The following is a 12,151-nucleotide window of genomic DNA, read 5'->3' as shown; positions in this document are numbered from 1 at the left end:
CGCCGCTGCTTTATAGTACGCCCTGTGTCCGCCCCTCGGCGAGCCGCCCGGGGACATTGGGACCGCGGCCAGAGCCGGCCATTAATAGAGCCTTATTTAGACAGCCCAACAATGACTTGGCCATTTATTAAGCGCCTGCTGAATGCCAGCGAGGTATCATTCCCTAATTTCCCGAAAGAAAAACTAAGGCTGAGGAGGAGGAGCCTTGCCAAAGTGGGGTGCAAGCGTGGCGTTAGGGACCTACAGCCTGAGAAACCCACCAAAGAATTCACAGTCCCTTTAATCCACCCCCGCCCCGAAGGTGCTCTGAGGATGACGCAGATGCCGGTCTTGGGAGCAGATTCCTGGTTAGAGGGAATGCAGTAGCTGGGCCAGGCTGTCAGAAGGACACAGAACAGACCCTATTCCCATTTGACCAGGGCCCTGGACCCAACCCCCGGCAAGCCGGGCCTAATTCTGTGCGTCTGACTCAGCCTCGGGTGCGCTGGACAGCGGGGTCTGCCAGGTGAGCAGCAGCCAGGGGGCGCGGGCAAGAACAGTCCAGGCTGGCCCCGCGGGGGCCGCACGCTGGGGCCCGAAATAGCTCGTTATGATCCAGCCACCTCGGCGGGGAGCCCAGGCTTGGCACTTGGAGCAACCAGCTGCTCCTGGAGCAAGACGGAAGTGGTTAGAAGATCGGGAGGGACTGCTGGACTGATGAAGGGACAGCGGCTAGAGAGGGGGTAGGCTCCCTGATGGCCCCTGCAACGGAAAAATCCGTAGTTAGATTGGAATCTGGATGAGATTTAGACAGCAAGACGAGGGGTGGTTAGAATACAAGACTACAGCAAAAAGAGAGTCCATTGGAACCTCCTCCTAACCGCGAGCCCAGCCTCGGATCCTTTCCATTGGTCCATGGGCTTGCCAATTACTGCAGCTCACTACCGTTCCCCAATCAAACATGCCCTCTCATTCCCGTTACAGCCAATTGTGAGACACCTCCCTTTGGCCATTGTCAATTACTTTTATTTTCCTCTCTATCATTGGTCGCCTTAGAGACCGCTCTCTTCCCGCGCCTGCAGTCTCACAGAGGGGCGGGGTTATAGGGTATTGCTAAGCGACAAAGATGCGCTCCGGGTGAGTCCGGTGACCTAGCACAGCAGGCGGAATCGGCGAGGTAGCTGCAGGATGGACTTCAGGTGATGGATTACAGGAGGCCTAGGGAGGATCAAGGGTGAGAGTAACACAGCCTAAGATCAGGTTTGCTACGGTCCGGAGTCAACTGTGCTCAACCTTACTGGAACTACAACTCCCAAGATGCTCCACAGCCTTAAGTGGCTCCGACCTTGGACTTTACCACTGCGGGGGTTTCATAGCGTTTTACGTTCCGCTAAGTGGCCCTAAGGGCTTTTTTTTTTTTCCTCTAAAAGTGTCCGGGGGAACCTTGGGAATTAAGATTCGTAATTTTGACTTTTTTCCCATACTACCACGGGTGTCTTGCTTAGGCGGAGCCCAGTGACTATAGGAATTGTAATCCATCTACCCCTCTCCTTAGTGTCCCAAGGACTTATGGGAAATATACAGTGATAGGGTTTAGCCTTGGCTCTTCTCCTGACTTCCACTTAAGAATCACCTGAAACACTGCAAAACAGATGTATGAAGATGCCCAGCCCCCTTCCAGGTATTCTGATTCTTTTGATCTTGGGTGAGGACCACGCCTCTGTATTTTTAAAAGATTTCTCTTAGACTGGATCCAGGGTTACGAATCACCAACCAGCAGTTCCCGGGTTCTCTCTTGAGACTGCTCCAAGGACTGGTGGGAATCGTGCCTCCAGTGTCATTATCTTGAATGTACAGTGGTGCTTCATGGAAATTTTAGTTCGTCTCTTCCAGGATTCCGTGGAAACCGTAGTGTGGTTTGAAGCCACACTGGCCATCCTGAAGCCAAACCTGGCATCCCCAGGTGAGGACACCCCACAGAGAGTGCTGTGTGCCAACCAGTAACAAGGGAGTGACGACTAGAGGGAAGGAAGACGTGATGAGAGATGGGGGTGAGAGATTAAAAGGCCTCTCCTCTCTTCCCCATGGCCTTGCCCTTGTCCTCCACCACTTAAATCCCTTGTCACCTCCCCAATCACTCTGAGTTGTTGCCATTGTGGGATGTGTTTCCTCTCCTCTGGACTGAGATTTCATTTGTGTCTTCGTTTCCCTACAGGGATGACTCCTCAGCCTCACTTTTTTTTCTCTTCACCTCCTCTATATTAGACCCTGAGCCCATCCAGATCCCAGAGATCCAGACTTCCAGAAGCTTCCAAGGCTCTGGCCACAGGCCCCAGCTCCCCTGAGCTGTTTGAGGAGTCCTGGCCATCCAGCTCAGGGACCCCTTCCCCACCCAGCACCGTTGAGGGCCAGATAAGAGCCTCCCCGCCACCCATCGTGACTGACAGTGGGGACTCCGTGGTGGCCAAGTAAGTTCCAGTAGCTCTCAGGGAAAAGAAGGGTTTGGATCAGTGCGAGGGGGCAGACATCCATAATAATCATCCTAGCCAGAGCTGCACTTTTAGGACCATGCTTCATTCATGTTACCAAGCGCTCTGGAGCTAGATTCAAATCCAGGCTTTATCACTGTACAATCCTGGCCTCAGTTTCTTCATCTGTAAATTGAGGATATTAATAGCACATATGTTCTGGGTCTCTTTTAAGTTTTCGATGAATTACCATCAGTACTGCATCTGTAACAAATAGTGAGCCACGTAGTGAGCACTTGGATTTGTAGGATCCAAGTTCAGCTGCTATAACAAGGAGTCCCAAATGAATCGTGCCTTAAACAAGAGTGTTTATCAATATGTCTCCCTCACGTAACAGTCCAGGCAGAAGCAACCAGAGCTGATATGGCAGCCCCTAAGTGAGGTGTCAGAGACACAGTTTCCTTCTCTCTTGTTGCTCTCCCTTCCCTAGGCTGTTACCCTTTCCTTCATGGCCCATAATGGCTCCCAGCCACATCCACTTTCCAGAATTGCATCTTGTGGTCAGGAATATACATGGCCATAAATCTGCAAGGGTATCTGGCAAATGTATTTATAGAAGAGTGGCTGTGTCCCCAGGGTTATATCATCTTACATAATATTGCATTACTGTATAAGAAAGGAGAACAGATGCTGAGGATCAACTACCAAGTGTTGCTATGGTGCGACATATACATTGACTATTATGATTATTATTGGGTGCTCCTCATCCCACCCACCTCCCAATTCTCTGATGCTCACAGGTACATAAACCGGTTCCGACAGGCTCAGCCCACAAGCCGAGAAGAACGCCAGTCTGCAGGCCCAACCCCAGCTGACTTTTGGTGGCTGCGGCCTGAATCTTCAGACCCTGGCAGTCAACTTGCAGCAGGTACCTGCTTCAGTCTCATCTCCTCCTGAGCAATACCCCTAGCAGCTTCTCTACCTGCCCCCCACTAAATCAACTGGGGCATCTCAACAGGAGCCAGTGAACCAGAAGGAAGACCCAACACAGCAGCCCTGACTCATGCTAAGATGGCCAGTGCATCGAAGGCTAAGGCTGTGGCACCCCTTCAGGAAATAAAGCAGGTGAGACTGCCACTCACTTCTGTCCCTCCTTGCCTGGACTGATAGCACCAGCCCTGAGACAGAACTAGAGTCAGAAATTCCCTGGTGATCTAGTGGTTAAGACTCTCCACTTCCAATGCAGGGTGTGCAGATTCAACCCTTGGTCAGGAAATTAGATCCTATATACCACTGCATGGCTCAACCAAAAAAGAAGAAGGAAAAAAACCAAACAAACATGTAGTTAGCATTAGAGTCAACCCCCAATTCAAGGAAGCCTAAACAAAAAAGGGAGGCTTTGTTAGCTAGTGTAATCAAGAAATCCTAAACTAGATGCTTTTGAGCATAGCTGAATCCTGGTGATTGAACAATATTGGGAGGAACTCAACTCTCATGGCTTTCGGTTCCTCCTTGTTTGGCTCAATCTCAGGTAGGCTTTCCCCTCAAAATAGCTAAGATGTCTCCAATAGCTGTAGGCGTCTGATATATTTGATTACTCCAGTGAAAAGAAAAAGCTTTTCCAATAGCTCCATCCAAAGCCCCAGGACTTATTTTCATTTGCTCATCTTTGTGAGCCAGTCACTGTGAACTGGAGGACAGAGCACTGTGACTAGCCAGGCCTGATCAGGAAGGTAGGGTCAGCCCTTCTACTATAACAGTGATTACACTGAGGGTTATGGATCCACAGAGGGAAACCTGGTCTGTCTTGCCTGAGGAGGAGCAGATTGTCTGCCAGCATGTGAGGGTGCCAGGTGGAATGTAGACTTGCATTCAGGCCCTCTGTCCAGAGCCCCTTTCCCAGAAGCCTTTGCGATGGGGACTGAGCTCTGACCCCCTCTCACCTCACAGAGTCTCAATACATGGAACTCATCCTTGCTGGACTTGGAGACACTGAGCCTGCAAAGCAGAGCTGCCAGGCTGCTCAAACGCAGGTGCCTCCCCCACCCGCATCATCCTCCCCAGTCCATCCTCTCTGGGCCCAGGCTGCTGCCTCTGAGACCCCGGTGGCCTCACTTCTGCCTTCTCCCTCTAGCAAGGCCTCCGTCTCCTCCATCTCCTCCCTCAGCCCCAGCGATGGCGGCAGCTCCTCATTCCCCATCAGCTCTGATGGCCTCTCTCCCTTCTCCATGACCTTCACTCCTGACTCCATCAAGGACCCTGACATCACGGCACAAGGTGAGTGCTGGGAGGCGAGGATGAGGGCAGTCTGGGTGCAAATTCCAACTTTTCGACTTATAGCTCTGTGACCTTGGGCTTCTCTGTGCTCTGTTTACCCAGCTGTAAAACAGGGATAATAACTGCATTCCCCTGCTGTAGGTGTCATGAGGATTGAAAGAGTTGGTGAATACATGGAGCACGCAGCATGGCTCTGTTAACAGTACCTATCGTGGGAGGACTTCCCTGGTGGTCCAGTGGTTAAGACTCTACACTGCCAGTGCAGGGGGTATAGTTTCAATCCTTGATCAGGGAACTGAGATCCTGCATACTATGAGCCGTGGCCAAAAAAATTAAGAAAGCATACGCAGTAGCTCCCATGAGTATGCATTTTCTCTCTCTGCATCCTGTCTGCAGTTCTGAACATGAAGCTCCAAAATCAGAAGGCTTGTTACAAATTTGGCACCACAGCTGATTTGGCAGCAAAATTTGACCTAAACAATATGAAGAGTATTTATATATCTATCTCATTTAGGATGAAGTCATCCTTTTTTATTGAGGCATAGTTGATTGACAATATTCTATTAGTTTAAGGTAGACGACATAGTAATCCAAATGTTTATAGATTATACTCCATTTGAAGTTATTTGTGGAGATGGTGATATATTGTCCAACTATAGCCCACCAGGCTGCTCTGCCCATGGGATTTCCCAGGCAAGAATACTGGAGTGGGTTGCCATTTCCTTCTCCAGGGGATCTTCCCGACTCAGGAATAGAATCCATGTCTCCTGCATTGCAGGCAGATTCTTTGTCACTTGGCCACCAGAGAAGCTCTTAACATTATTAGGTTAGCCAAAAAGTCCATTTGGTTAGTGAATACATTATTCAGTAAAGTTCTTGGTGAGAATGAAGAGTATGTCTTTTATTTTCACTTAAAACCAAACAAATTTTTTGGCCAACCCTATATTCGAAACTATTGGCTATCTTCCCTGTGCTCCACAATATATCTTTGTAGCCTATTTATTTTATTTTTTTCTTTAGCCATGGACTTTATTGTTTGAATATTTGCAATTATTATTCTATACACAAATGTTAATTTCTTACAAAACTCTGTATTCCATATTGCTAGGTCACTTCACTCTTCATTTTATGTCACATTTCCATCAAGAACTATTTCCCCAAATCACAATCTGCCTGATTGTGTGTTGTTGTTGTTCAGTTGCTGAGTTGTGTACGACTCTGTGATGCCAGACACTAGCTCACCAGGCTCATCTGTCCATGAGATTTTCCAGGCAAGAATACTGGAGTGGGTTGCCATTTCCTTCTCTGCCTATTTATTTTATACACAGTAGTTTTTACCTCTTATCCCCTGTCCCTATCCCACCCTTCCCCTGCTTCCCTCTACCCTAACCACTAGTTTGTTCCTTATATCTGAGTCAATTTCTGTTTTGTTATATTCATTTGTTTTATTCTTTCAGTTCTACATATAAGTGATAAAATACGGTATTCATCTTTCTCTGTCTGACTTATTTCACTAAGCATAATATCTTCCCCCCACCCCCAGAAAAGAACCATTTGTGTTGTTGCAAATGGTAGAATTTCATTCTTTTTTAATGGATGAGTAATATTCCATCGTATATATACACCACATCTTCTTTATCCATTCATCTGTTGATGAATACCAAAGTTGCTTCTGTATTTTGGCTATTGTAAATAATGCTGCTGTTGGGGTGCATGTATCTTTTCAAATTACTGTTTTCATTTTCTTTAGATATATACACAGGAGTGGAATTGCTGGAATGTTTGATAGTTCTATTTTTAGTTTTTTGAGGAATCTCCATGCTGTTTTCCATTGTAGCTGTACCAATTTAAACACATTCCCATAAACACTGTACTACAAGGGTTCCCTTTTCTCCTCATCTTTTCCAACGTTTGTTATTTGTGGTCTTTTTGATGATAACCATTTTGAAAGATATGAGGTGATTATCTCATTGTGGTTTTGATTTGCATTTCTCTGATGAATAGTAATGTTGGGCATCTTTTAATGTGCCTGTTGGCCATCTGTCTTATTTGGAAAAGTGTCTGTTCAGGTCTTCTGCCCATTTTTTTTTAAAAAAAAACAAAACATTTTTATTTCGTTTGTCAGAGCCTGAGTCTGGAAACACTCATGGAGTCATCCTATGGGGATGGCACTGACATTGATAAAATAGTCTCTGCATCAGAAGAGCTACCATATGCACAGGGTTAAAATTACTCACAGCTCAGAGTAAGAGGAGGAATAATACAAAGTGGGGCGGGGGTGGGGGTTGTCTAGTGCTTTTCCAGATGTGAACCTGCTTCCACCTGCGCCCGCCCCCTTCCTCTGCCACAAGGGCCGCTCGCCACTTGGGGCTGCTGGGCAGCGAGGCCAGGCACCCAGGAAATGGCCTCAGTTGTCCTCAGGCAGATTCTACCCATCTTTTAATTAAGTTTTTTTTTTTTATGTTAAGTTGTATGAGCTGTTAATCCCTTGTTGGTCGTATCACTTGGAAATGTTTTCTCCCATTCAATAAGTTGTCTTTTTGTTTTGTTGATTGTTTCCTTTGCTGTACAAAAACTTTTAAGTTTAATTGGGTCCCATTCATTCATTTTTGTTTTTGTTTCCTTTGCCTTAGGAGACATATCTACAAAAATATTGCTATGCCATGCCTATGTTTTCTTCTAGGAGTTTTATGGCTCAGATCTTACATTTAGGTCTTTAATCCATCTTGAGTTTATTTTTGTATATGGTGGGAGAAAACGTTCTACATGTAGTTGTCCAGTTTTCCTGAAGAAGGCAATGGCACCCCACTCTAGTACTCTTGCCTGGAAAATCCCACAGACGGAGGAATCTGGTAGGCTGTAGTCCACGGGGTTGCGAAACTTCCCTTTCACTTTTCACTTTGATGTGTTAGAGAAGGAAATGGCAACCCACTCCAGTGTTCTTGCCCGGAGAATCCCAGGGATGGGGGAATCTGGTGGGCTTCTGTCTATGCAGTCGCACAGAGTCGGACACGACTGAAGTGACTTAGCAGCAGCAGCAGTCCAGTTTTCCTAGCAGCACTTATTGAAGAAACTGTCTTTTCCCCATTGTATATTTTTGCCTCCTTTGTTGTAGATTAATTGACCATAAGTGTGTGGGTTCATTTCTGGGTGCTTTGATCTATTCTATTCATCTGTGCCTGTTTTTGTGCCAGTACCATACTGTTTTGATTACTATGGCTTTGTAGTATAGTCTGAAGTCAGGGAGTAAATATTCATACTACTATGAATCTTATGAAATTTTTGTAAGTAAAAAATGGTTGAATAATGGCAATTTCACACGTTCAGCTATATACTAGTGTGTTTGAGTCTGATGTTCTGACCCAGACCCCTGTCAATCCTATACATACCTAGCAACTTGACTAAAACATGCTAAGTGTTGAACTCTCAAATTTCTGCCCCTGAGATTTCAGAGGTTGGGTTAAAGATGTGGGTTACTGTTTTGTCATCACTGTTGTTACTATTACTCTGTGCCCCAGTTCCTGGGATGCAGTGGTAGCCAGGAAAGATTCTCTCCATATCTCATGGGACTCCCATGAGTGGGGACAGGCAAGCAGAGAGAACAGAGTGCTATTTGTGCATTTGAGTGATCTTGCCCAAGCTGTCCCCTGATTCTTTGATCCATCCAAGCTTCTCTTTTTATTCACTTCTCCTTCCTGATCCTCAGTTTCCTCATCTGTAAAATAGGGATAAACCTACTACATACTTCATAAGTTTTTTGCAGAGTAAATGTATGTATTCTTTTATGCAACACACATTGAATACATGTTGCGTGTGAAGCCTTTGTTCGAGATTGGGGATTCCTTAATGAACCAACCATACATGGTCTCACCTTCACGGTCCTCACAGAATAGTGAATGTGGGGCACAGAATAGCTGCATAACTCCACAAACAAATATAAGTAGAAATGAGGGTCATGCAGGGGAGACTTGTGATACTGAGATGTCAGAGAAGGCCTTCCTGGAAGAGGTGCTATCTAAGTGGAAACCTGAATGATGAAGGTGAGGACTATAGCCCTGTAGCCTGTACTGAGGTGGGAGGGAGCACAATGCAGATAATGAACAAGAAAAGGCAAGAACCAGGGGTAAGGGTAGTGTGAGATAAGGTGGAAGATATTGGCAGGGGTCAGATTACATGGGGCTGCATAGCCATGTGAGGCATTTGGTTACGATCTACTGGGGAGCCACAGGAGGGTTGTGAGCAAGGCAGGGATAAGATCTTTACCAGGTGTTAGCAAACTCCCTGTTGGTGAGAGACAGACTCTGGTAGTTTGGCATGGGCCAAAGCCTGAGGAACAGAGTAAAGGGAAGTGGCCAGGTCTGGAAATAGAATCACAGGATATAGAGGGGAGGGGAGGAGAGGTCCCGGATGCTGCCTACTACCCTGCTTCCCCTTCTCTGTGCAGCATTAATAGGTAGGGCTTCTGAGAGATAATGATAGCCATACTAATCATGACTCATGAAATGATAACCTGGGTGATGGGAAATGATGTCCCTTTGTCCCACAGGCCTGAGGATAGGTGGTGACCCTGCCCTTAGTCACTGCTGTATCCCCAGCACAGTGCTGGGCACTGGGATGGAGCACAATTTTGCATATATTTATTTTCTTTTATGCCACATATACTGACACCAGGCCCTATTCTTGACACTGGGGATCTGGCAACAGCCTGGCAGATAAAAACTGCTGTCCTTGTATAGCCGGCATTGTGGAGGGAGAGATGAACAATGAATAAGCAAAGAAGTGTGATCTTTAGTAGTTAGAAGGTGATAGGTGCTAAGGAGAAAAATGGAACAGGAAAGAGGATGGAGGGTGGTAGGGCTGGGCTATTGCAATTTTGAATAGGGCAGCCAGGGATGGCCTCATGAAGAAGGTGGTACTTGGGGAAATACCTGAAGGACTTGGAGTTAACCCCGTGGATGCATAAGTGAAGAGCCTTCCAGGCAAAGGGAACCACAAGTACAAAGATGTGCTTTTTACCAGGAGAGAGGTACAGCCCAGGGAAGATTCTAAGTCAGGAGGGCCCTGACTTGACTTAGGTGTTCACAGGCTCCCTGGACTGTGGATGGAGGCAGTTTCAGAGGATGGGAGAGAAGGGAAGCCAAGGAGGAAGTTGTTATGGGGTTGGCAGGTGAGGGTGGTAAAGTGGGGAGATGTAGGCAGATTCTGGAAGATCTGCCCTGGTCCCTGCTGTGACCACTGTGTCCAGAACAGTGCCTGGCACTGTGCCTTACAATGTGCCTGGCACATAGTAGGGACTCAGTAATATTTGTTGATGATGAAGAGTCAAATGATGACAGGTTGAAGCCCATGAGGGCTCTCTTCTCCGATTCTGTCCCTTCCCCCATTTCCCAATCTGCAGGGGACTTGGGACAACATCTGGAGAGCCTGTCTGAATAACCTGGTACTCAAAGGGTGTGTGCTAGGCTATCCTTGCTCATCACCCCAGCCCCTACCTTACCTCTCTTCCCTCTACTTCCTCCACAGCAACCCCAGCACCTGCCCCCATCCCTACTCCTGCCCCGTCCTCCTCCCAGGCACCCCTGCGGCCAGAGGATGACATTCTGTACCAGTGGCGGCAGCGGCGGAAACTTGAACAGGCTCGAAGAAGCCAGGGTGACGGAACCTGGGTGCTGCCGCAGACCCCTGCCCTCACCACCTCGGTGAGATGGAGGAGGGAGGAGCCTGAGTGGGGTGTGGAGGGAGGATCCTAAGGGAAGTTGAAGGAAGGAGTAGGCTGAGAGGGACTGAGGACTCTCTACCTTTTCTCTCCCTCTCAGGTCCCTTCCCCCATCTGTCCACAGCCATCTCCTCCCGCTGCGGAGACCCTTGGTTCCCTGAGAACCCAGTCTAACTCCATCCCACTTTGGGGCAGTATGGTTCCGCCTGGACTCCAGGAAGCTTTCCCCATGGAGAGGCCTCCTATTCCCCCAGGGTTCTCTCCACACATCTTTTGGGGTCCCAGTCCCCATGGATTCTTCTGGGCCCCACAGCCCAGTCCCTGGATACCTCTTGGGATCATTCCTCCAACACTCCCGGCCTCCACCCCAGGGCCCCCGGCCTCCACCCCAGGGCCCCCGGCCTCCGTCCCAGCGCCCCTGGCCTCCACTCCTGCCCCTCCAGCCTCAACCCCCGCACCCCCTGCCTCCACACCCACGACCCCTGCAGCCCCCCAGGGCCCCCCAACCCCTGCACCAAGCAGCCCAGAGGAGCTCGAGAAGCAGAGCTCCAAGCCTCGGAGAAGCAGAGCCCAACGCCGGGGGTCTTCAGGGCAAGTCATGGCCGCGGATGAGCACGAGGGCCCCGGACCGCAGCTCAGAGGCGCACTGGGCCAGGTGGTGAAGGCTCGGCTGTTTCCGGACTGCCTGGAGGACACGCCCCCCCGGCTTGAGGGCCCGCCTCCACACGAGGCTGAACCTCGAAAAGCCAAGGCCACACACCCTCTGACCCCTCGCTCAGAAGTCACGGCTCATCTATCTGAATCGCGGGATAGGTCTAAGGCGGTGTCTCGGAATGCCAAGACCATGCTCCCCCTAGCGGGATCGGTGCCTAGGAAAGACAAAGACACTCCCTTGGCTGAAGTCAAGTGTCTGCAGCCCAAGATCCTGCCTCCTCCAGCTGAGGTGGTCACTACTTGTGTTACGGCCCCGCGCTCTCCGTTCGAGGCGGGGTCTCTTGAGGTGGTAGCCACACCCTCACCCGCTGCTGGCGACGCCCCCTCAGAAGACCTGCTCTCCCAGGCTGCCAGACTTCTGCAGGCTGCAGAAGGTGAGCAGGCGCACATGCTGTGCGTGGCTGCCATGTTCTGAATGGCAGTCCATTACGCTATGAGTCCGACCCCTTGAATCTTGCTCCTTTCCACCTTAGACTCCGATGGGAGTGAGTTCCAGGACGACCCTATACTGCAGGTGCTAAGGATTCAAAGGACGGCGCTGCGGCAGCAGAAAAGGTGCCCATCGCCAGGATTTAACACACCTGGTCCCTGAATTCTGAGATTGCCATGTGGTGCCCACCTCTCCTGAACCCCTTTCCCAGAACATACATAGCCCCAGACCCTAATCCTGAACAAATACCTCAACCTCTACCCCACTGTCCTTTTTCCAGAAAAGTGGATGCCCAAATAGCCCACCTGCTGGGCCACCCTGAAGACCCAGAGTCTTGGTCTTCTCCAGCCAGGTCGCCCCCCGCCGGATCCCCAAGGCTGCGGCTGAGGAGGGAAGGAGCTTCTCTTGAGGCCAGACGACTTTGAATTGTATAGATTCTATTTTTCTTAATAAAAAAATTTTTTTTCAGATTACTGGTTGTCTCCGAAAAAGAAGTTGTTTGAAAAGGCCAAGGGTCTTGCTAATTTAGGGAAATAGCTCCCTGTGCCCCCTTCCTCTCCCCCACAC

At 49.0% G+C, this 12,151-nt stretch overlaps 1 protein-coding gene across 5 annotated transcripts; it reads left to right on the top strand.

Moving 5' to 3' along the window:
- The first annotated feature begins 68 nt into the window (after positions 1 to 68).
- PROSER3 (proline and serine rich 3) lies at positions 69 to 12,051 on the top strand. Of its 5 annotated transcripts, none has more exons than XM_070387840.1 (11): positions 69 to 505; positions 1,859 to 2,030; positions 2,245 to 2,447; positions 3,248 to 3,375; positions 3,466 to 3,572; positions 4,398 to 4,480; positions 4,582 to 4,724; positions 10,248 to 10,423; positions 10,541 to 11,528; positions 11,628 to 11,709; positions 11,865 to 12,051. In XM_070387840.1, the coding sequence occupies exons 2-11, from the start codon at positions 2,025 to 2,027 to the stop codon at positions 12,007 to 12,009; spliced, it is 2,061 nt and encodes a 686-aa protein (XP_070243941.1). In that variant the 5' UTR covers positions 69 to 505; positions 1,859 to 2,024; the 3' UTR covers positions 12,010 to 12,051. The 5 variants fall into 5 exon arrangements, with proteins under 5 accessions (XP_070243941.1, XP_070243943.1, XP_070243942.1 ...); XM_070387842.1 differs by lacking the exon at positions 69 to 505 and adding an exon at positions 873 to 1,660 and having other exon boundaries at positions 1,873 to 1,942; positions 3,270 to 3,375; XM_070387841.1 differs by lacking the exon at positions 69 to 505 and adding an exon at positions 873 to 1,660 and having other exon boundaries at positions 1,859 to 1,942; positions 3,270 to 3,375.
- Positions 12,052 to 12,151: the final 100 nt, after the last annotated feature.

The sequence above is a fragment of the Bos mutus genome, chromosome 18, assembly GCF_027580195.1.
Source record: "Bos mutus isolate GX-2022 chromosome 18, NWIPB_WYAK_1.1, whole genome shotgun sequence".
NCBI lineage: Eukaryota > Metazoa > Chordata > Mammalia > Artiodactyla > Bovidae > Bos > Bos mutus.
The sequence above is the reverse complement of the archived record's forward strand: the minus strand, read 5'-3'. Positions and strand labels throughout refer to the sequence as shown.